The 25923-nt window shown below is 32.1% G+C and overlaps 1 protein-coding gene and 2 long non-coding RNA genes across 4 annotated transcripts; 1 reads left to right on the forward strand and 2 right to left on the reverse strand.

The window, feature by feature from the left end:
* Positions 1 to 1029: 1029 nt before the first annotated feature.
* On the reverse strand, positions 1030 to 7564 carry LOC107922078 (uncharacterized). 2 transcript variants are annotated; one of them, XR_001691186.2, is made up of 5 exons: positions 7404 to 7564; positions 7209 to 7307; positions 6632 to 6845; positions 1497 to 1927; positions 1030 to 1403 (listed from the first exon to the last, which is right to left on the reverse strand). It is a non-coding gene; the product is annotated as an uncharacterized lncRNA (long non-coding RNA). The 2 variants fall into 2 exon arrangements; XR_005909002.1 differs by having other exon boundaries at positions 7179 to 7307.
* On the forward strand, positions 6288 to 16536 carry LOC107922077 (transcriptional activator DEMETER). The gene is given in 26 exon segments (XM_041086483.1): positions 6288 to 6938; positions 6940 to 7164; positions 7166 to 7773; positions 7775 to 7806; positions 7809 to 8307; positions 8309 to 8412; positions 8415 to 8969; positions 8972 to 9148; positions 9266 to 9616; positions 10184 to 10274; positions 10359 to 11742; positions 11854 to 11911; positions 11914 to 11932; positions 12097 to 12181; positions 12275 to 12366; positions 12449 to 12517; positions 12595 to 12631; positions 12741 to 12823; positions 13661 to 14095; positions 14467 to 14503; positions 14587 to 14644; positions 14901 to 15040; positions 15133 to 15198; positions 15415 to 15529; positions 15629 to 15667; positions 16071 to 16536. Coding segments are annotated over 26 exon segments (6126 nt in total). The 3' UTR covers positions 16187 to 16536.
* LOC121213636 (uncharacterized) lies at positions 10956 to 18869 on the reverse strand. Its single transcript, XR_005909001.1, has 7 exons — positions 18674 to 18869; positions 17095 to 17248; positions 15607 to 15704; positions 15408 to 15508; positions 13601 to 14143; positions 11202 to 11646; positions 10956 to 11095 (listed from the first exon to the last, which is right to left on the reverse strand). It is a non-coding gene; the product is annotated as an uncharacterized lncRNA (long non-coding RNA).
* Positions 18870 to 25923: the final 7054 nt, after the last annotated feature.

The following is a 25923-nucleotide window of genomic DNA, read 5'->3' on the forward strand; positions in this document are numbered from 1 at the left end:
CCTTTCACTCTAGGAACCTCCATTCTTCGTTCATTATTTCTGTTTCCTTTTACTCTTCTCTTCAACTTTGCTCTTTTCTTTTTAATTGAAGCTATATTGAATTTTTAAAGTTTTAAACAACTGTAAACGGTGTAGTTTTAAGTTTTAGATCTAAATTTTTTATTAAATTAACTGGTACCGCTAATGACAACTATAGTAACAAAAATCAAATTCTTTTAAATATATATATATATTTTTTTTGACTGGTGCCATGGCACCAAAAACACTATTTAAAAAAACAAACACTCGTCATTGGCAGCAGCACCTACTAAAAAAATTTTTTTTTCTTTTTTCCCCAAGGAAGACAGATATTTTAAACGGGTGGGTACATGTATTTATACTGATGCTGCCAATGTCAACAGTGGTCCTAGATTTACGGTTCAAAATAAGTCATTTACGTATATGATTTTCAAGGTAGGTTATTTTTGTAAATAATTAAAAATTTTAGGTCATTTTTATAAATAAAAAAAATCAAAGAACTAACCTATGGAATCGACAAACTCAACATGGCATTGTAACAAATAATCATATTTTCTTTAAATTAAGAATTATTTTTTTAATTTCATGTATTATTTATTTATTTTATTATTTTTCATATATGTCTTATTGAGTTAATTAAGTAATAAATTACATTTCATTAAAAATATTCCACAATTTCACATTATCCCTGTCATTTTTTAACGGTACTTTCATCAAATTTGTTAAAAAAGACTGTTTGAAAAAAGAAAACAGATGTTGACAGCCAAGAAAGATTCAAAAATACAACTAAAACTATTTTGACAAAAAAAATACAAACTCTAATGGCTAAACTTGTCATTAAGCCTTAATTATTTTTAAAAAATTATTTAAAAAACTTACAAATAATGTTAAAGCCATACAATAAAACTTTTTTTTCTCTAAATAAATCTAAAAATTCAAAACCCAAAATTATTATAAAAAAAAAACATAAATCCAATTAGTCAAAAAAAAACCCTAAAAGACTAACCCACATGTCTAAAAAAACTATTTTGTTTTTTTGTATCAAAACCACAACCATACACAAGTTCGAAAGACAAAAGTCAAATAAGTTCCAGGACAGATTCCACAACAATAGACGGTGGTGACTGTAATGTGATAAAATCTTTTATTTCATAGTTATAATAATTAATTTTACCGTCACCGTTATTTTTAACCTTACTGAAAGTAAACGCACCTTAATCCAAAGAAACCTTTTCCGTTTTAACTGTTTTTCAGCTATATTTTTAATCCTTGGTTCTTTGTCCCCAGTCAAGTAATTTGAATTTTCAGCTCTCAATTCCTCCACCACATTCCAACTGTTACCTTTTGATGCTTTCTTTCAAAGACATTGGAACCGCACACCCATGCTGCAACCAAAATAATTAAATAAAGAATTTCAATTTCAGCACTCATAAAAAGAAAAAAATTTTAATTCAATAAATAAATTTACAATCACATACCTCTTTGTAAAATTAGTTTATCACTGAGGTTTAAAAGTGTTTTTGAAAAGTTTGATAGTGTTTACCATTGTTGTCAGAAAGTACTTTTGAGAAGATAAAATATCAATTTTAAATATGATGTTGTAAAGTAAAAATTTAATGGAGAGATAAAAAGATAACTTCATTGAAAAATACTCCTCCAAAAGTTTCAAAAGCCAAAATTTTTAACTTTTGGCTTGGGTTAAAACCTTAGTTTAAAATCAAAGTTTGGTTTGAAAAACTGCTTGTTTACCAAATTCTTTTGTTTGAAATCAAGGTTTAGGCCTCAATGGTAAACATAATTGTATGATCACCGATAATTTTTTTCCGCTACTTGAAGAAGTATCGGAAATGCAAATTAGTACCCCCAATCCACAATAACCATGGATAACTCGAAGTATCGAGTGAATAACCTGAAAGTAAGAAGAGAACAAAATTTAACAACTAGGTTAAGGTTGAATGAGTAAGAACAAGAAGATTATATCAAAACAATACTATCCTAGATGAATTGGGGATCAACAGAGCACTCGATGAATTGTTCATGTATAGTTTGGTTTTTGTTTGTTTATTAAATTAAATAAATGAACATGAACAAGATTTTGAATAAACAGACCGAACACAAACAAAGCTTGTTTAGTTCATTTATGTTCATAAACAAGCTCGTTTAATAAATCATTTAAAGGTTATTGATTGTTCCATTAGAATATATTAATAAAATTATTAATATTTATATTTAACTATTTTATATTTAAAAAATAATATATATATGCATTATTTATTTGTTAGTTATTAATGAACATGATTCGTAAACATGCTTATTTAAAGTAAACAAATAAATTTAAACACATATAATTTTAAATAAATGAAAACAAACCGAATAAGGATAAACTTAAAAAATAAATAAACGAACATGAACAAGGTAGATTCTTTCAAACTAGATTGATTTACATCCCCATAAATCATTAAAATACCACATAGGTTCTGACATGAAAAAGAATGCCATGTGTTAGAGTCATAATTTGCCCCTGCTGCCATGTTAGTTTTTTTTTGTTTTTACCTAAACTGCTTTAGCTTTTGGAATCAAGTGTTTGAGGGAGCAAAAGAAAAAGTAATTCTTTTAATATATATATAAAACTACAGGACTAATTTTATATAAAAGTCATGTTTATTATTATGAAAATAGTAATTTGGGTAAGCCCAAATTATGTAAGACAAACTTTAGGTGGAATTTTAAACAGGTGTATTAAGAACATATTATTTTGAGAAATCTTTTCTATGATTTCAATCGAAGAAAGACCCCCAAAAACTCACTCAACTATAAGAACTACTTCAGTAGCTATTGCACAGATTAGTGCTAATATCTTTATTATACTTGAATCCAAATATCCCAAGGGATAAAGTCAATTTGGTCATAATTCATCTTCTATCATCTTAGCACACACTTAGCCAACGGTCAAACTATCCCTCCAATTGAGTTGGAACTCACACAAAAGCTCTGAAATTTTGAGCCGCTCTCCTGGCCCCAATTCCTATCTTATTATAAATATATTTTTTATTTTTATTTACTTATACAATAATTTTGTAAATAAATAATACTTGAATCAGGTAAGAAATTTAAGAAGGCCCAACTCATGGACAGCCAGACAGCAAAATCTGTCTTGATTCATATATTCCATTTTATTTTATTTACTCATTAATATATGTTCTGAAGAATTTATTTACTGATGAAACATTAATATACTGAGAATGCATCAAATAATGAAATATGAATAGAAAATGCAAGTAATTATTGTTAATTAGAGTTTTGACTGAAATAAATGACAAGTTTTACAGTGTTCAACAATAATATATGTTTTTAAATTGTCTATTAATAGTTGCTCTTTCCATGTTATGCTCATCTATTTAATGAGATTTATGGATATGTAAGCTTCAATTAGCTATGGTTTAATTTCACATTTGTCAACAATTAAAACAATATTGAGTAGATTGTTAGGTGTTTCTCTTCAAAAATAGCATCTAACTTTATATAATATTTATAAAAATTTAAAGAAAAAACTGACTATTGGATATTTCCAATGCATTTCAAATGGTTCATTTCTCTTAGTTTACTATCTCTTGAATCTATTTCAAATGCCCATATTTAAGTTAGCACTATAATTGAGAAAATTTTATAAAAAAAATGCAAGTAAATTATAGATTTATGGTTAAAACATGTTTGCCCAAATATTTGAAAAATGACTACTCAAATTTAAAAAAATAAAATAAAACTATGAGATAAATTAACTAGACCTATAGTAAAATAACTTTTATTGATAAAATAATACAAAATTAAATAATTGTGTTAATCAATTTTGACTATATTGGTGGGACCTTCTCTTTAAAAGAGAACAATTTTTTATTTTATTTTTGATTTAAATTTAATCCTTATAATATGAGTCTGGCTCATTAAATGAAAATTAAAATAATCAAAATAATCTTTTAATTAAATATAAAAAACGTGTTAGATCAATTATTGATTTTATTAATTTTTAAAAAATATAATTTAATCTAAATTATACGTGTAAAATAAAAATAATTTAATATTATCTTAAATATAATTTTAAAGAAAAACAAATATAAACAAAACCTATAAAGAGACCATCTTACATTACAGCAACATGAAATGAGAGAATATAGTACGTAACGTCATGCAGGCAAGCATTTAAAATAACTTTTATTATTATTATGGTTTTATTTTAATGTGGGCACCCCTTCTCTTTTTGTTTGTGGCAGTCCAGACTCCAGTAAGTAAAAAAAAAAAGACCGGCCGGTTCAGTTCAAAGCTAAATCACGTGTTTAGGTCATGTGGACCAAAACCACCACGTGTTCCTCTTAAAACAGTTGTCTTTTTGGCAAGTGACATATAAAGTAACTAAAACTACAATTTTTTTTTTAAATAAAAAATAGAGTTTTATTATTATAACTATCAACAAATATAAATCTATCAAGTCAGGCCTAAAATCCATGAAATTTCACTACCTGCCGTTTTCATATAGATTTGCTTCTAAAATCTATAATTCTAATTTAAACGTTTATAACCAATTTCTTTATTTTTAACACAAAAATAAAATAAAATTATATTTACATATTTGAATGAAAATTGTACGGGACCAACAAAACTACTGTTTTAGACCTGTCTAATTTACATAGATTATTATTATTTCCACAAGTAACATGTGTTTTTATTTATTTATAACGGTAACTTCTTTTACCTCCATTAAAATGGGTTAAATAATTTCCCAATTTTAACATTCAAAACAATTTTATTACAAAAACATGAAAACAGATCCATCATTTCCAATGCTATTTGTCTCATTCTAACTACATTCAAATCAAACATATTTTTCTCTTTTTCCTTATGGAACACAAAAAAGTAAAAAACTCAACACGGACCAGAGTTGCCTTGGATCAAGGAAAGCAAAGGTTTAGAATTTCATTGAAGTTAAAAATAAATAAATAAATCACCACAAAATTTTAGAAATCATTTACCTCATCAATAATTCTTATTTTTTGAAAATGCGAAATTAAAAATTCACCACTTAATTTTCAAGGAAAAAAAAAGTTAAAAGAACAACTAATATTCCTTTCTTCATTGCCAATATTTTTTTAAAAAGTAAGAAAAGCAAGAATACATGCTTTCAAAATATATTAAAATCATAAAAAAAAACATACACACACATGAAAACATGAGGTTGTTTTAATCTAACATCATATCAATTGAATCGGGGTTAAATTGGCTATCCTATGAACTACTTGGAACCAACCAATTGAATCGGACAAAAAAAAAGAACGAACCAAATTTTTCTTTATTTTATGAACTTTAAATAATTTATTTAATTAAACCGGACCAACGGAAATAAAGTAAGCATTAATACACTAATAAATAATTTAGGGGTGCCCAGTTTTGTAAAACACTGCGTGTAGTGCCCAAAGTGGTAGTTTTATATTTGATGAATTAAAGTTTTTCATTTTTTTCTCTCTCTTATTTTTTTCTCCTGGTTTTACCATAGAAACTGACTGGTTTTTTTCCGGCATTGACTATGCTCTGAAACCAAAGCTGACCCAGAACAACATAACGGTGAGATTACGCTAAGCATTATTATGTATTTTTTTTATATAAAATTTTGGACATTGATTTATGGTTTTAGCTTGGTTCATGTACATTGGCATAAACTCAATTCAGCTGTTATTTCTTTAATATCATCAACAAGAATCTTCGAAGATATTAGCAAATTCTATTAGTTAACAAATCCTGATTTAATTATGTGAGTAATACAATTTATTTTTGTTCACAGAAATTGAATTACATGACTTTTTTGCTTTTATCTAGTTTCCCATTTCGTTCATGCTTTCCATATTTTTCCAGGACAGAACTGGTATGTTAACTTTTTATTAGTTGTTGGGAATTAATTTGGAAATGGCTTTCTAAATCATTTATTTATATCTTAGATGCTGATTTGTTTTGCTAGTTTTCTACCTGAGACATTTCTTTTATAAATTATTTTCAGGTGTTTCTGGGTTTTTTTTATGTTGAGGATGTTAGGTGGAGATTGGGTGATTTGGGAGGAAAGGATAAAGCAATGGGGTGGGAATTTTTTCTTGAGAATATTGGAATTTTGGTGATTTTCCTGGAAATTTTTCAGGAATTGGACCTTTAGAATTTAAAGTATTTTTTTCCAAGAATAAAAAGTGGAAGAAAGAGCTGGTTCAAGGATTTTTGCATTACAATCCAAGATGAATTTTGGTGAAGATTTTTCAATTCCACAGGGAAAAGAATTCGAGTTTACGGGTTCTTGGATACCAGTAACCCCACAAAAGCCTATCCCAACAGGATCGAATCCGATCCAGGTGAGTGACCAAGGGAACCAGTTTGGAAAGGAAAATTGGCAGGAATTTGGTGGATTTCCTACGGGATATGTTCAAGATATCCTAAATAACAATGGAGTTGCTCACAGTTTCAACCAGGATCAATATTTTGGCAGCATAAATTTAGCAAAGAATAACAGGATGATCAATAACATTGCAGGTTCTTATAGACTTGTTCTTCAAAATGAAAGCTCGAGTTGGAATGATCATACCTGGGCAAATCTTCTGGCAACCAGAAATGCCGCAGATGGTTTTGCCTCTGCAAACAGAATCGCCAGCTTAGGCAGCGGTAATACACTGCCAATTCCGAATTTGCATTCTCAAGAAGATAACTGGAGACGTTGCAGCTCACACCAATCGTCAAGTTCACACTTCATGAGAAATACCGACGGCTTCCTCCAGATGCCGCAATGTAAGTGGTTAAACCTATTTAAAACAGAAAATTGTGCAAATTTTCATTTTACTTCCAAATACAAGTATATGGCAATTGATTTTTATGTTTCTTTTACTATAGTAGTTTAGAGTTCACATGTAACGGACTGTTTGCGCTTATCCTGCAGAACTTTGTAATTTTTCATTATTGCAGATTCTCTTTATTAAGCTAATAGAATTCAATAAACTTTATATGAAATTGTGCAAGTCCGTTACAATGCCATGGAAAACGCGTCACGACAACATTGGTTCAACCAAATGTGCTTGATTCTCATCATTAGTAAATCTGTTTATTGAATGTTACTTTTACAGATGGATTTCCAATACCTTCTATGCCAGTCTGCAATTTAAACTCACCGGCAAGGACAGAAGTCGGTGCACCCTCTCATTTCAACACCTCATTTCAATCCTTGCTAGCAACACCAGATCAAACAGAGAAGACAAGGAATCAAAATCCTGCAGCAGACGAAAACTCAGTTTCTGAAAAGGAGCAGGAAAGTTTAATTGTATGCAATAAAAAGCAATTTTCTCAACAGAACCGTGATCTCTTACAGAATATTGTCGATTCATCATCTGTGATCATTTCAGCACCAATGGAGGAAAAGGACTCTGAAAGGGGAAGTGTCCAAGGTATAGATCTGAATAAGACTCCCCAGCAAAAACCACCTAAACGAAGAAAACACAGGCCCAAGGTTATTGTGGAAGGCAAACCCAAAAGAACTCCAAAGCCGACCACTACAGCAAACGTCAACTCCAAGGACAACCCAAGTGGGAAGAGGAAGTATGTACGCAGGAAAGGTCTGACAGAACCAGCAACTCAACATGCAGATCCAACAAAGGCGTCTGACTCAACTGCTGGAACTCCAGTGAAGAGGAAGTATGTACACAAGAAAAGCCTGAAAGAACCAGCCGATGAACTGATAGATTCTGCAAACAAATCTGCTTGTGATGCTGGGATAACTATTAGGGTGAAATGCATGCACGAGACCAACCAGAAAGAACCAGCAACTCCGCAAGGAGATTGCATAAGGGACTCTGATCCTAGTCCCGTGTGTGCTCCAAGATCCTGCAGAAGAGCATTGAATTTTGACTTGGAAAACACTGGAAATGGAAGTCTGGCTGGTACACTTAATCACCAAGAGATGCTCAGTAGTAAGTCGTCTGAATCTCACTCCATGGGATTTTCCAGTGTAGGAAATGGTGGGTTTAAAACAAGATTCACTACACAGTCTAATCAACAGAGTGGATTGGCTGTGGAAAACCTACAACTACAAGCTGAATGTAGTCACTCCCCCTTCTTGAAGAAAATGATGCCAATTGATTACATGTCCCTGCCAGGTATCACAGCCGCTACAGCCTCCCGACTTCAAGCAAAGGAGCTGATGGAAAATGTAAATGTCATGGCAAGGAATGCAAACATGTACGACGTTGATTTGAACCAAAATAGCTACAGAAATGGGTACACTTCCGCACAGCAAGCTATCCAATTTGTTTCACAAAGAAGAAACTGGGAAAATATTGATGGAACCAAGGAATTCATGTTTGAAGGACACCCTCAGTCAGTAGCAACAGTTTTGACCAACTCTAATGAAGGTAGGGGATCCAAGAGAGATCACTATCATGCCATTGAGCAGGGACAATTCAGCACAGCAGGTACAATGAGTTCCTTGCTATCCCAAGCGATATTCCAAGCGGATGAAGGTTATAGAAATGGCTACAGTAATGAGGCAGCTTTTCCCCAGGCTTTGAAAAGAAGGGTAATTGAGGATGAATTCCATGCATATAAGTATGGAATGAAGTGTTCAGTGTCACGTGCTGCAGGACTACTTCAAACAAAAGGCACAAATGATGTTAATGCGGGACAATTTACATCACTGAGAGATTGTGGAACATCTGATCCCCAAGTTCGAAGTGATAACATAGACAGGAGAAAAGGTGGCGTGTTTAGCCAACTCACAGGGAACAGGTATGTAAACTCTACAGCTGGTGATCTGACTTCTTCAAAGCAAAATATTTTGTCCCAACTGCATTCAGGCATCGAAAAAGTAGGAAACATAAATGGGTTAGCTCTAGTCCATAACTTAGCCACAATTGAGAACCGCAATCTTCTTCTACCAACTACCCTGAGAAGGTCTCTACACCTCGAACTGGATTGGTTGGCCAAACATTCCATACCAATGTTTCAGAAAACAAGAAAAGAGAACCTGGTCTGCCCAGAAATGTTCCATCCAGAGTTGGAAAGATGGTGCAAGAAAAGAAACAAGTGTCTGAGAACCAGCAGTCCACCAAAGCAAGAGGTACTAACAACCTTTATCTTTCATCAACTGTAGTACCTTGAAACTCTTGTCTACAAATTTTTCCCAAAATGTTCTACTGACCACCACTTCATCAACTGTTCTTGGTAAAATATGCAGGGCCATCAGCAAAACATGTATCTCTCAATCCAGTCGAGGAGATGATTAATAGATTCAAGGGTCTCACTCTTGAAGAAAAGAACAACAAACCCAAGGCAGAACTGCAGAATGCACTTGTTCTATACAATGGAGCTGGAACAGTTGTCCCTTATGAGGGGTTTGAGTCTATCAAGAAAAAAGTACGACCTAGAGTAGACCTTGATCCAGAGACAAATAGGGTATGGAATTTGTTGATGGGAAAGGAGGGAGAAGACACTGAAGGAACAGATAAGGAAAAATGGTGGGAAGAAGAAAGGAGAGTTTTTCATGGCAGAGTTGATTCATTTATAGCAAGAATGCATCTTGTACAAGGTACAGCCTATTACATGTTTGGTCCCAATATTCTGTAGTACAAAGACTTCTGCATCTGCTCCCTAGATTAATGTCGTCCTGGACCTTTTGATACATGATAAAAACCATTAGGAGTGTGTTTTTTGTGCATTGGGGTATAAGAAACACCGGTATGCCTGCATAAACAACAAGATATTACAGCATGATAAAGAAATATTTCCAGCCATATTCATCACAAAATTGCCAAGCTAGCATAATATTCACAGCTCTAAAACTACTGGAACTTTTTTTTGGTAAAATAGCTTTATGGCATCTGAAAATTGAAGTTCACTCAAACAAGATAAGAACTTCAAATAATTGAACGACCATTATAGAAATTATATATTTATACAACAGCTTCCCACTAAATTTTTCTGGCCTATTTACCTAAGTTCCTGCATGAGAGAATTTGGAATTTTAGTGCCTTTTGTGTAGCCCACATGCAACAAATTGTATCGATCAAAATTACCTTAATATTCAGCATAAACACTTCCCTTGAGTCTTATAGATTGTAGCATGTATGCTGACCAGTGTCATAAAACCTTGCAGGAGATAGGCGCTTCTCAAAATGGAAGGGATCTGTGGTGGATTCTGTAATAGGAGTCTTCCTAACCCAAAATGTTTCCGACCACCTGTCAAGGTAAGTTATTGTTCATACTGGAAGTACATATAAACATGAAAAATTGGAAGCAAAAAAACATTTTCCCACTTTCCTACCGTGCAGCTCTGCCTTCATGTCTCTAGCAGCAAAGTTTCCTTTGAAGTCATCATGCAAAGGAGACTGCAATGCGGAGAGAACAACAATACTAATTGAAGAACCAGAAGTTTGTGAACTGAATTCAGTAGAAACCATCAAATGGCATGAAAAGCCATTCAGGCATCAACTTGACAGCCAAAGCTCCATGACTCCCAACAGGTCAACAGATTACCTGAGGAACAGTGAGTATTCAGGTATAGAGAGAACAAGCTTTATGGGAACATATAGTCAAAGCTTGGAGGAAGAAGTGCTATCATCGCAAGGTTCTTTTGATTCCTCAGTTATTCAAGCAAATGGAGGAATTAGAACCTACTCAGGCTCCTACTCAGAAACAGAAGATCCTACTATGAGCTGCAAATTCCTCAGCATTCATGGTTCAACTCTTGACCAGATAGAGAACAGTGCCTCAGTTGAGGAATTTTACCATTGTGCAAGTGGGAGCTCACAACTTCATGAAGGAATAAAATATAAACAGTCAGAAGTTACAGAAGAGGGGCAGACATCAAGGCTGGAAAGAACAGAGAATCTCAAATGGTCTTCCTCATTCAATCAAGGTAACAATTTTAGAAATCAACAATTTCGGGTACAAGCGTTTGGAGCGAGCAGCCATCCCCTACACATGACTTTGGAGTCTGAACCATGGGAAGGAGAAGGCCTTGAACCTTTCAGAGAAGAGTGCATGTCTTCCTGGGCTTCAACTGCTTCTGGACTCAACAAGCCAAAACAACCAGGTCAAAATGGAGGTAAAATCATGGTCCAACACAATGGACAATCAATAAGTCAAGATATGGCCACAACAACCTTGAATACCTTATCAGGTGAGCACATAATGCACCAAAAAGAAGTCCATACTAGAAGTAATCAACTTTGTAACAATCATCAAGAAAAGAGGAAGGATTTCCAATCAGAAAGCGCATCAGTCACAATGCCTCCAAGCACTGATGCAGTCACTAAGATGCAGAAAAGTACCTCATTATCTGCTGCAAATACCCACAAGCTCACAGAAAGACCTTCTGATATTGAAAGGATGACTGCATCAGCTAAGGACAAAGCTACAGAAAACAGAGAGGTTCAATCCAATGCAAAGGAACCAATGCATTCCTCTGAAAACCAGCTTGGAGAAAATAGCAGCTTAAAGCCCAAAAGAAGAAAGGCTCAGGAAGGGAAAAAAAATGCAACTGACTGGGACCAGTTGAGGAAACAGGTGCAGGCCAATGGTTTAAAAAAGGAAAGAAGCAAAGATACCATGGATTCCCTGGATTATGAAGCAATGAGAAATGCTAATGTTAATGAGATTTCTAACACCATCAAAGAGAGAGGGATGAACAACATGTTAGCAGAACGAATCAAGGCATGTGAAATGAATTCAATTTCTAAGTAACTAATATTAGCTAGGAGTAGCTCGAAGTATTTATTAAGCAACATTTACAACATATTTAAAAGTTCTTGAAAGTTTTTGCAGGATTTCTTGAACCGACTGGTTAGAGACCATGAAAGCATTGATCTGGAATGGTTAAGAGATGTCCCCCTGATAAAGCAAAGTAAGCCATCTCAAGTTTCACAGTTAATTCTTCAGTGTTACAGTTATTACCTTCATAAATAACAAAAGCCTTCATGGCTTCAACTAAATCAGAGTGAATAACAACTGATCTCCTGTATCTATGAAGTTTATGTTAATGGCATCATAAAATTGTTTATGTTGTAGGGATTATCTTTTAAGCATACGGGGATTGGGGCTGAAAAGCGTGGAGTGTGTACGGCTTTTAACTCTTCACCATCTTGCTTTTCCAGTAAGACTCAGAATAAAAATTTACTTACAATTCTAGTTTTGACAAGATCAACAACACTGCTCATCCAGTTTGTAACATTTACATTTTCTGAAGGTTGACACAAATGTTGGACGAATAGCAGTTAGGCTGGGATGGGTTCCTCTCCAACCACTGCCTGAGTCACTACAGTTGCACCTCCTAGAATTGTAAGTAATAGACATTTAACCACTTAACATCATTTTGTTCTCATTGTCTCATTGCTCACAGATGCTAATAAGTTCCTCTTAGGTACCCAATACTGGAGTCAATTCAAAAATATCTCTGGCCAAGATTATGCAAACTTGATCAATATACATTGTAACCTCATAACCCCTCTTTTAGATAATATGTGTATTCATAAAAGACTTTTACTTATCTATGCACTACTGGTACAGGTATGAACTACATTATCAAATGATTACATTCGGAAAGGTATTTCACTAGGTTCACTTTTACATCAATGCTTCATAAATTAGAATCATGTTTTGAAGTCAGGCCTTTAAAGAGCAGCAATATGCTCATGCACTAACATGTTATGTAGGTGTTCTGCACAAAGAGTAAACCAAATTGCAATGCATGTCCAATGAGAGGGGAATGCAGGCACTTTGCAAGTGCTTTTGCAAGGTTAGTGTCCAGCCTATTTCCAGCTTGCATTTATAATGTCACAATAATTCAGGCAGATAGAAATAAGCATTGCTCAATCAGCATACATCTAAATTTCAGGCATGAGCATCAATATCAGAATCTAAGTCTTTAAAGTGTTCTTTGCTCAGTTACTGATTAGTAATCATTTATTGATGTTTTACTTTTGTTATCTGCGTAATCATATCTAAGAAACATATATGAGAAACACAACAACCTTAAAACATGCCAAGCCACTAGCTTCAACTTCTATTGGCGTCCAACATTTCCCTAAGGCAGTAAAGGTCTTGAAGCATCCAAGAATAACTAGTATTCAATTTGGTATTCAGTCATTTCAATTGACAATTACCTGGATCTAAAATCACATAGATACTTAACATAGCTATGAATTAGTTGTGTGGTAGGCATCCTCATTGATGCGGAAACATTAATTGTGTCGTGTACGTAAAGGGGAGTCCAAGATATTCCACTATAAAACAAAAAGGACCTGTCTAAAACCTTTCAAATTCCCAATAGTGTAGATGATTCTTTCCACTATGTGAAGTTGGCACACACATCAGCCAAGGAATCCAAGTCTCCGAAAAACAAAAACAAACTAATATCCCAACAAACTTTAAAGTAATAAGATAAAAAAATAAATGCATATAGTGATAAAAATGCAATACATCCACCTTCAAGACCCAAAGAAGACAACTTAGGAGGATTAAATCAATGGTAAAAGTAAAAACAGAAAGGTCAGGAACTCTTAAAACCACCTACCTTTGCTTCCAAAAGTCTAAACTTTATGTTTCACATTTGTGCCGACTTTCCTTCATGCAGTGCCAGGTTCGCACTACCAGGACCTGAAGAGAGGAGTATAACAAGTTCAACTGCTCCAATGATCTCTGAGACAAACCCTACCAGGGCTGTGAATCAAATTCCATTACCTCCGCCAGTGCATAACTTGCTTAAAGTAGGGCCTAATGTTGGCAACAACGAACCTATCATTGAGGAGCCGGCAACACCAGAACCAGAGCATGCAGAAGGATCAGAGAGTGATATTGAAGATGCATGCTATGATGATCCTGATGAAATTCCCACAATAAAACTCAACATTGAAGAGTTCACAGCAAACCTACAGCATTACATGCAGGGCAATATGGAACCCCAAGAAGGGGACTTGTCAAAGGCTTTAGTAGCTTTGAATCCCAATGCTGCTTCTATCCCTACTCCAAAATTGAAGAATGTGAGCAGGCTACGAACAGAGCACTGTGTGTAAGTGGATATTTTCCCCATCATGTGACCAAAGTACCAAACACCAACCTATGATCATGGAAAACCCTGTTAATATAGTGGTCAGAAGGGGCTAAATTATAGAATTAAAATGGCTCATTAAAGTTCTATTAGCCCAGCAAATGTATCAGTAGAATACACTTGAGATAAAAATGTGCTCAACATACTTAACTTCCTGCTCCCAAATTTGGACTACAGTTATACTTGGAAATTGCTTTAAAAAGTAGACTTGCTGGTATAGAGGGAAAAAAAGTCTAGGTCAGAGAACTTTGATGTCAACTAATCAGTAGTTTATAATTGTGACCGTGTGCAATAAACTACATTATATTCTGATACTAGCTGCAATGATGCAGATATGAGCTTCCAGATAAACATCCTCTCTTGAAACAGGTAAGTTATTCTTGAGTTCTCCAAAATTCTGCAATTTCAATGCATAACATACTATTCTAACTTCTATCTTTCAATATTTATAGATGGAAAAGCGGGAACCTGATGATCCTAGCCCCTATCTTCTTGCAATATGGACACCAGGTAAAAGGAATACCTTTGAATGTCAAGCTATATAAAGCAGGCTAAGAGATAGGCACAACACAGCTCATGCCGTTTATGATATACTTCTGTAAATAGGATACAATGTTAAGATCACACCATAGATTGCCGTTGCGTTAATAGGATATGTCATGATAGTTAGAATTCAAACTACACATTGACAAGTGCTAGTCAAAAAGATGTTGTCTGCTTTACTACAAATTAATTAGATGAGCTTCTGTAAACATGTATTTAATAGGTGAAACTGCAAACTCAATTCAACCACCAGAACAAAGTTGTGGGTCCCAGGAACCAGGAAGACTGTGCAATGAGAAGACCTGCTTTGCTTGCAACAGTGTAAGAGAAGCTAACACTGAGACAGTCCGAGGAACCATCTTGGTGAGCAAGATTTACACATATATAAATGTTATGGAAGCACAATTCGCAAATACCTCCAAGATTCACTGACATTGGCATCACAATGTGTACAGATACCTTGTAGAACTGCAATGAGAGGAAGCTTTCCCCTAAATGGGACTTATTTTCAAGTTAATGAGGTAATCTTGTTCAGGCTATTGCCAACTCTAATTCTTAGAAGCCTCAGAAGTCAGAAGAAAGGGGTCAAGTGGGATCTGGGAAACCAGAAGGCAAAACCTTACAAATTATCTTTCAGTATTCAAGAACTAACATTTTGTTGATTCCTACACTCCCTAGCACGTATAATTTATTTCATTATTAGATGTTTATAAAATTAATTTGCTATTACCACACAGGTCTTTGCAGATCATGATTCAAGCCTCAATCCAGTCGACGTTCCAAGGGAATGGATTTGGAATTTACCAAGACGAACTGTATACTTTGGAACATCTGTATCATCAATATTCAAAGGTAAGAAATTACCCACCAAGCTTTTGAACATTAAAATTGTTGTCCTGGTTCAGTAGTAAAGGAGAATGGTTACTTACAAAACTAATCTTTGTCTACTAGGACTTTCAACCGAGGGAATTCAATACTGCTTTTGGAAAGGTATGAAATTATACGTCTAAGTACTTGAATATCATATCTGCATGCAACAAACACAAGCTTCTCATTAGGCACACAAAAGAATGGTTATTTAATACAATAAGTTCATACACTTACGAATAATTTCCTACTAGAAAACCAGGTTTTATCATTTTTTTCTTCTCTAACATTTTGAACACTCTAAAAAGGTTTTAAAAAGCGACCATGCATTTATTGAAGAATAACAGCTATTATAAGACATCCCTAGTTCAAAATCCTTCCAGAAGCATTGCAATTAATATGGAATGAAGTTCAGTCAAGCCAATTTCACTCTTTTGAGAACTAGCGATGAATGATGATCTTGCATGGATTGAAGCTTTAGCATGCTTTCACCCATGCACCTTTAACTGACTCAAATTATTTGCAGGATTTGTTTGCGTAAGGGGATTTGACCAAAAAACTCGAGCACCCCGGCCACTAATGGCCAGATTGCACTTTCCTGCCAGTAAGCTGGCCAAGATGAAGACTGAAAACAACAAATGAACCAGCTATAATACAAAGATGATTGTTACTGCAAGGTACCAACTAGTGTTGATCCGTAAAGGTAACTAAAATAGCAAACCAGTATCTGCCCTTACAGAGAACAAAAATTTGCAGCCGTAGCAGAGAAGAAATTTTTTTACTGACATTGTTGTACACAATTGTTCTTTGTCTAACATGAGATGCATTTACCCATGTTAGCACATCAGAACGAACTGTTTGTTAGTGAAATTTTGAACCCCATGGTAAGTGGACTAATGTAGTCTGTCAATTTAACAAAACTGTGATGTTATTTAAATTCATGCTCTAAAGAGAGCCATTTTTTCAATAATAGCCAGAAATATTTTTCCCTACTCATGCTCCAATCTGTAATACAGTCTAGACTTGGCAATTCGTGTATCTATGCCGTGTGTTGTGTTGGTATTATTTTTCATGTCATATCATGCTTAAGGTGTTATATGCTTTCAAAAGAGTTGACATGTTAGAATTATATAATTACATACATTTTGACAATCGTTTATTCATATCATGTTACTTTTTCATGTCATGTTTGCGTCAATACATACGCATTACATATGCAGATAGAAATAAAACAGTCACGATAATTGTTACACCCTGCAGTGGACTTCATCTCTGCAATGATCACAACTAAGGTGTAGTTGAGCTCCATTACCATCTGTACTCAGACCTTTTAGTGCTTCAACAACTATTGAACTTCAACATCTCATTGCTAATTTCAGGTTCATTTAGAGGACAGAGAGACATTTCTCACAAACCTTATTTACCTAACTCTTTCTACTAAAATAGAGAATGCTTTAACCTTTCAAATGGTAAAATATTTCAACAAGCTGTGAAAAGCCTTATGCTTATAACATGGTAAAAATAACATGAGGTGTAAAAAGCTTTCTTACCACTTAATTGCTTCATTGGCAAGAAGTCACCCTTCATTATATTAGACTAGGACCTGGTCCATTACTTTGTAACAAGCCCATGGTTAACATTCATAATTGTAGGACTGACATACTTCTAAACAACCACAGATAGACCTTCCCAATCTCAGCAAGCCTACATACATTCATGCAAAAACTCATTAACCGAATTTCAAAGCCAATAATGTAGTATTGAAAAATAAATTGCTCTTATTGAAATTGGGTTCTCAAACTTGGCCCAGATTTGGCATTTAGACTAAGATACTGCAGCAATTCATGGTGGCACATAAAGCAAAATATGCATAGTATATAATATAATTCCAAAAACAGTCAGGGGCTTGTACATATACATGATGAAGGGATAAATAGCTTTTTCCTTGGGTACGAATACACCGACAATAATAGAAAGTTGATAAAATGCGTCTCGAGTACACGTGTGCTTAAAACCTTTCGTAGTACGTGTATGCTTAAAGTCTTTCCCACTAAAGGGGAAATCTTTTATATGTATATTTCATAGCAATCATCCAATTATCGTGCAAGAAAACTATATATATCAAAATATGTATTTATTACAAAAATAAGTTAAAATTGTATGGAAGATTCATCATAAATAGCGATCCAAACAATTGTTTAACAAACAATTTACAAGCACTTCTAGAATATCATAAAAGTAGAAGAAATATTAGATTTAGCACTTTTACTTCATCTTCAAATTCTCACTATTTATCAAAAAAAATTGATTTAATTCATTGCAATATATTATACAGCAATATATAAATAAATAAATAAATAAATAAATAAAAGAAATCTTAGATATCAAACTCACAGAGCTACATTCTTCTCTCTTTTTAAAACTTTCTGAATATCAAAACATGTATTAAACTTATACATTTGAATTATCATAAATTTTTATTGAAAATAATAAAAATGAAGTAAAAATTAATCTTAGAATTTATATTCTTCGATTCACTTACTTCTATTTTCTTGTAAACCAAATAACAATTTTATTATATACAGTTTAAAAGATTATAGGAACAAAATGAACCATAGATTCTTCACTTTCTTCCATTTTCTCAACAAACAAACAAGGATGAACAATTTAAAAAAAAACAATATTTGATCGAGAACAAAACATATACCAAAAAGAATTTAAATCATTACAATAAAACATTAAAAGGAAAATGAATCTTAGATATTAAACTCATGGGATTTAACTTTCTTTTCTTTTCTTTGGGTTTTTTTTTCTTTTTAATTTTCTCAAAACCAAAACATGAATTAAACTTAAAGCAAAAGGAATACATTTGAAAGATCAAAAAATTTCATTGAGAAAAAAACAAAGAAAAAGAACAATGGAATCTTAGAATATATACTCTTCAATTTGCTTTCCATTTTTCAAAAAAGCAAACAACAATTTTATCATCATACACAATTTAAAAAGATCACAAATAAATCATAGATTTTTTACCTTCATTATCTCAACAAAACAAACAAACAAGGATGAACAAAGGGAAAAAGAAAAGATCTAAAACAAAATTTTAAAAGAACATAAATTAAACAATACCTTCGTTGAAATCATAAAAGAGATTATAAGAGTGAAAGAAACAAATGAAAGGGGAATCCAGCTAGGTATAGATGTGAGATAATAATAACACTTATCATCATTATTATTTATTTGTTATTAATATGGCATTTTTTGGGTTTTGATTTGTTTTAATTGATTTGCTGCCATTCGTTCTTCCCTCCTCTACTTGGTTTACTGTGATAATCCGAAGTAACGCATGAATTTTGTTAAAGCTTTATACAACTTTCCTATGTCATGGATACGTGTAACATCACTTGGCTCTAGTTTCAATAATTAGGCTTATGGAAAGTGGTTCATTCCCTCGTAATTATCGCGAATACGTTACATTACCTTATTTATTTTATTTAAGATTTTGTTGTTTGATTCGCAATACATAATATTATCTTAAAAAAGCAACATAATGCTACCAAAAAAGAAATAAACCTTATGTGGCACACTAATCTGATGACAATTATAATTAATAATTAATAAATTTCATTAAATAAATCTAACAAACATTTCTATATTAAAATAATCAAAGATTATAGTATTTTATTAAAACAAAAGGCTATGGGTTTATAAAACCTGTATAGTGTATTATTCAAAATTAAATACATATTATAATTACATTGTTTAAAGTAGAGTAACCATAAATATAATATTATAAAAAATTAAATTTAACAATTTTAACATTAAAATAAATTAATTTCATAATATATATAATAAATAACCTATTCAAAATTTATTAATAACATTATTTAAATTATAATAAATTAATATTAATATTCAAACCATGGTTTTTTAATATTAATATAAGTAATTCTAAATTCATTATATTTTTTAAAAAATTGAATTATTTTAACTTTTTTTATGAAATTCATTTACAATATTAAACAAAACTAATTCGTGCATCACACGTTGATACAAACTAATATGCTACTAATAATGGTTGAATCTGAAGTTGTGTACGATTATCGCTTTTGATACACTACTATATTACTAACAATGGTAGAAACTGAAGTTATGTCTAGTTATCGCTTTTATACTGAATTTATTTTATCAATTTAGTACTTAAAGTTTCAAATCGTTATACTTGTTATTCCAAAGCTCAATTCCACTAAAAAATTGATATGGTGCACTCCCACTAAGCCGTATTTGCTTTTTTGAATTGAACTAAAAATTTTTTTAAACAATCAAAATTATAAAAAAGTTTTATGAAAATTTATTTAAAAATTATAAAGTATACCTTTTTTTAGAATACATAAAAAAATATAAAATTCAGAAAATATAAAAAAATTCCAAAAAAAATTAAATTATTTTTAAAGGTTAACATGTTGTACAGTGCATTTTTTTATCTCACAACCAATCTTAAAAAAATTTCATGTGTCCTTTTTTTAAATAATTATTTTTAAATATTTTATTATACCTATATAAGACACTTGTCATCCCTTTGGCATTATTTGTGGAGTCTAAAAACTCCAATTAAATTACCAAAAAAAATGCTGAATTTTTTAAATTACCGGAATAGACTGATTTAGGGAAAACGCTTTAAAGGGAAATCCAAAAAAACACTTCCAGCTAGACATGTTCCCCCCCTCCAATGTATACTTTTCCAACGACTATTTTAAATAGCCGTTGCCCCCCCCCCCTTACTCACTCAAAATTCTCAAACCACTCTCAAAATTCTCTCTTAAATTTGTTACTTAAATTCTATTTCTATCTATAATATATTTTCTAGTATATTTTTTATTAACATTTTAAAAAAAAATTAATTCGTGTCTTCTTAGCAATGGCCGATTCTCAAAACCATCATGATGACAAGCACATTTCTGTCATTCAATTACAAATGGTAAGAATAATTTTTAATAAATTTCAATTTTGTTTAATTTTTTATTTCATTGTTATATATTAACTTAATATTTTGTATATTTTTTTACATAAATAGACGAAAGATCAAAATTTACAATGCCATATTTGTAATCTACCCAATCCTCCATCACCGTTGATTGAACCATACCTGAGGAAAGCCAATTTTTGGCATGTACCCGGTTGACATCTTTATTGTCTCCAAATAAGGCTCGAGACATGCTGGACGATCAATCCAAAAGATATAAGCCATCACACAATCTACCACTGCCAATCGTCTTTCCTGTCTAGAGGTCTTGAAAGACACAATGATTGAGAAAAAAATTCAAGTTTACAATTTAAGGCTTTAGTGATAGTACTAACAGATAAAAGGTTAACTAGGAATTTAGGAACATGAAGGACAAAGGATAAAGTGAGATTGGGAATACAAACAACAAAACTTGTTTCAGAGATGGAGGTAAGGGAGTCATTGGCTATTCACACACTATCTTTAGATGGACAAATAGTATAGTTAAATAAGTTTTTGTTTGACCCTATCATATGTCTATTCGCACCAGAATAAAAAATCCAAGATTCAGAAGTAGATGGAGCATTTAAAACAATACTTAATTTCACATTATTAAACTTAGCAATCGAGGTAGAGTCCAATTGAGACAAAAAGCATCAAAGATGTTGAATCTCGTCCGAGGTAAAACTCCCAGCAGAAGTAGACTTGTCCTCTGTTGTCATAGAGTCTGAAAAATTTGCTTGAGGCCGAGAATTGCCCCCTCGTTTTCCACCACGATCTCGAGTGGGGTGACAATGCAACTTCTAACACGAATCTTTAGTGTGCCAAGGCTTACCACAATAGTCACACGTCAAGTGATCATTGGCAAACTTACCATTCGATGGACCATTCTGGTTAGCAATGAGACCAGCTTTCTCAATAGGTGGATTATAAAGCATAACAACATGGTGACTCTTCTCCTATTGTACATAGGAGTATTCCTCATGGAGAGAAGGGAACGGAGTTTTGCCAAGAACTTGAACCTGAATCTGATCATACTCAATATTCAACCCAGCCAAGAAATAGAAACACGCTCCTTTCCACCATCTTTTGAAATTTTAATTATTGAGAAATTGTTAGCTCTCCCTGTTTTGTACCATGGACCTTACTACAAGTCTCAAAAATTTGTACATCATCCCCAACACGAGAGTAGGTGAGAGCAGCAACATTCCAAATTTTTTTGACAATATCAAGCAACAAATAAGTTTTGGAAATATTGGGTTGCGTAGAGTTGATAAGCCATGTCATAACAAGAGAGTTCGTTGATTCCGACTGACTAAAAGTTGAACCCGTGAGTTCAAGTTTCGACATTGTATCGGTGATGTATCCCTACAAGCCACGAGCCTTGATAAACAACAAGCATGACCTTGACCAAGCAAGGTAATTATGTCTATCAAGCTTCACAGGACTAATTTGCAACAAGGGATTATCGATTGAAATCACGAGCTTCTCATCCTTAGACATAATGCTAGAAAGAAACAACTAATACCCAAAAAAGCTACTTGGAAAATTAGGGAAAAAAAACACCCAAAAAGAACACAAAAGAGATCCTAAAAAAAAGATCCCAAAAAAACTTAGCAAAAAAAACACCACTTAGAAGAGAATGACCGGAAGGGAAGAGAGAGCACAGTGACGGTGTCGGAAAAAACATGGGGACAATAAGTGAAGGCCACGCGCGACGCGTGAAACAAAGATGCAGAAGCTTGCGACGGCGCATGAGGCCCACGCGCTGGTCTTTTGGTCACTGGATTATGGGGTTTTGTCAGTGAGTGGATGTCAACTCCAATGGTAGGGGTGGTGAGAGAAAAAAATAAAGCTAGGGTGGAAAGTAAAAATTTTGTATTTCTAAGGTTTTTTGGCATAAATTTTAAAATTATAAAAAAATCCCATAGAATCGGATAAAAACTGATACCATGATGAAATCAGAGATGAATACGGTAATATATTGAGAAAAAACTCTCTTAAAAGTATGTATTTCCTATAAATATGTACAACTATATATACATGAAGCATTGAATCAATTAAGGAAAGAATATCTCTAAATAAAATCCCTAAAAATCAACTATAATCCCTAAAGTTAATCAGTGTTATCAAATAATTAAAGATTCTCAACACAAATATATCATACATGTAACAAATAGATGATGTACATAAAAAAAAATGAAGGAAAAGGTTATGCTAGAGGGTGTGTAACTAGAATTGCTCAAACATAAAAAGGCAAAAACACCTCAATTCCTTATTTTCACAAGAGTCACTATCAACAATTATTGTCGCTTCCTTAGTGAAGTTTTGTCACACTATACAATCATATATTCAAACTTGTTTTAAATAGTTTATATGAACATCAGATAAAGAGAAAGGTATAAACATCGATTCACTTCAGTTGACATGTGTGAATATATCGATTGAAAAATAAAATCAAAACCAGCATGTAATCGCCAAGTGTAAATCCTACAATGATTGCAAATCACCCTACCAAACTTCAGCAGAACATTATCATCGAATACACCGACGATAACATAAAGTTGTTACAATGCATCTTGCATGTATGTTATTTCATAGCAATTATCCAGTAATCGTGCAAGAAAACTGTATAGCGAAACACACATTTATTACAAAAATAAGTTGAAGTCGTAAATGGATCCAAACACACAATTTACAATCACTTTGAGAATATCATAAAAGTACAAGGAATGCCATATTTAGCACTTTTACTTCATCTTCAAATTCCCACTATTTTATCAACCAACAATATAAAAGCAAAAGGAATCTTAGAACAAGAACTACTTTCTTCTCTTCTTCTTCTTCTTCTTTTTTTTTAAAAGAATTTCTTGAGCATCAAAATATGTAAAAGGAATACATTTAAAATATCATAAATTTTTATTGAAAATAATAATAAAAGTAAAAATGAATCTTAGAATTTATCTTCTACTTCTTTTCCTTCCATTTCCTTGTAAACCAAATAACAATTTTGTTAAATACTGTTTAAAAGATCATAGGAGCAAAATGAACCGTAGATTTTTTACTTCCCTCCATTTCTCAACAAATAAACAAGGATGAGTAATTTTTTAAAAAAAAAACAATATTGATCGAGACATATATAAAAAAGAATTTAATTCATTACAATAAATATTAAAAGAAAAAGGATTCTCACATATCAAACTTAAGATTTATACTATTCAATTCACTTTCTTCTAAAATTTTTTGTTCCATTTTTCTTATAAAAAGAAAACAATAATTTTCTCATCGTACACAGCACAAGAATCAAATTGAACCATAAATTTTTTGACCTTCCTCTATTATCTTTACAAACAAACAAGGATAAAGAAAACTCATCAATAACATAAATTACAGAATACCTTCATTGAAATCATCAAAGAGATTATAAAGGTGAATCCACTAATAATAACACTTATCATCATTCTTTATTGTTGTTAATATGGCATTTTGGGGTTTTGATTTTATTTAGTTCCATATTTTTCGGATGGTTTTCTTTTGTCATACTTTGTTCTTCCCTCTTTTCTCTGAAATTTAGGAATAAGCGTTCGATCGAATCGAATAATTTTTTTTTGAGTTAATCGAATTGATGAATCATATTTTTTCATCCTAATTCGAGTTGAAATTTTCTTGAATCGATTCGAGTGAGATGAAATTCGAATCGAATATATATGTTTGATTTAAATTAAAAAAAATAACATTGGATCCTTATAGTCACTACCACCCACCATAATCAAATTTGTTATTAATTTTCATCCCCTCATAATTTGTTTATTAATCTTTTATATACGGGTTAACTTCTTTGCTTGCTTAGTTGTTTCAATTATCGTTTGATTCTTGTCACCATGTATTTTGAAATTAAAAATTATATTAAATATAAAAATTGTGATTTTTTTAATAAAAGTTATTTTAAAGATAAAATGTGAAATTGATGCTAACAAAAAAATTTTAACATAAATATTTTATGTCATCATCAATAATTCAATTTTAACAGAAATTAATAAAGATTTAGCATGAAAAAACAATGCAATAATTTATTTATTAAAGATAAAAGGGTTTGATATTTGATTTTTTCGAATTCAAAAATTTAACTCAATTTAAAATCGAAATTCAAAAAAAATTGAGTTGATTCAATTAATTCGATTAATTCGATTCGAATAATTCGAAATTCAATTTTTTTTTATTTTTCGAGTCAAATCGAGTTTTGCCCACCCCTAATGAAAACCATCTTTTTTGTAGTAATGCATGAATTTTGTTAATACTTTATACAATTTTCTTATGTCATGGACACGTGTATTATCACTTGGCTCTAATTTTAAGTCTAATTAGGTTTATGGATGGTACGTAACATTACCTCGTGATTATCAAAATGTAAATTTACTTATATAGCATCTTATTGAAAATGTTATATTACCTTATTTATTTTATTTAGTTGGAATTTAAGATTTTATGGTTTGGTTGATAGTATATAAGATTTATATCTATAATCTATACATGGAAGATGCAATGACAAGGAAGATGGAAAATTTTTTGTTTTGGTTTGACACAATATCTATGTACAGGGATGTTGCCACCGTGAATGACTTTGAGTATAGGGTGATACATACACGGATGTGGTGAAATTTATTAAATTCCATTCACCAAAGGTGCCAATTTTTAAGTTCGGAAAATTAGTTGACTTGCGATGAGTTTTTGGATGGGATCCAGATTTTTTTGTTGAGATGTCTTATAGCGTTTGAAGATCTATATCTTATCTTCGAAACACACTTTGAATCACTTGATTTAAAGTTTAGGAGCTCAAGTTATGACCATTTTAGTGAAGACTGTGTAAACAAAATTTATGGACGGGATTATTACGGAAATTATAAGTTTCAGATTTTTAATTCGAGTTTAAATCATATTGGTTTATATTTTTAGGCTTAATTTTTATTATATATGATATTGATATTGTGCTTATTAGATTGTATTATTTTATAACTTATCTATTCCGAATTTTGGATTTTTTTTAAGTATTTTGAGTTATTTAAGAGTTTTATATTTTTTAGTCAAAAAGAAATTTTAGTTTAAAACTACTTCTTGTTTAGATTAATTAGAGTTTAAGTATACTTGAGAGTTTTATTTGGATGTACTTAGCTAGCCTATATAAAGGCATCTTCATTGCTCATTCAATATACAATTGTTTTCATGAATAAAGTTTTCAACTCTAGGAGTTAGTGCTTTTGTGCAAGATTTTTTTTTTGTGATTTTTAAAAGTAGTTTTTTTCTCGATTTTCTTGAAAGAATCGTGAGAATTTATTCTTCATCCTTCAATTTGTCAAGAAATTATTTCTTGAAGAGTTGA

The sequence above is a fragment of the Gossypium hirsutum genome, chromosome D01 (assembly GCF_007990345.1).
Source record: "Gossypium hirsutum isolate 1008001.06 chromosome D01, Gossypium_hirsutum_v2.1, whole genome shotgun sequence".
NCBI classification, from domain to species: domain Eukaryota; kingdom Viridiplantae; phylum Streptophyta; class Magnoliopsida; order Malvales; family Malvaceae; genus Gossypium; species Gossypium hirsutum.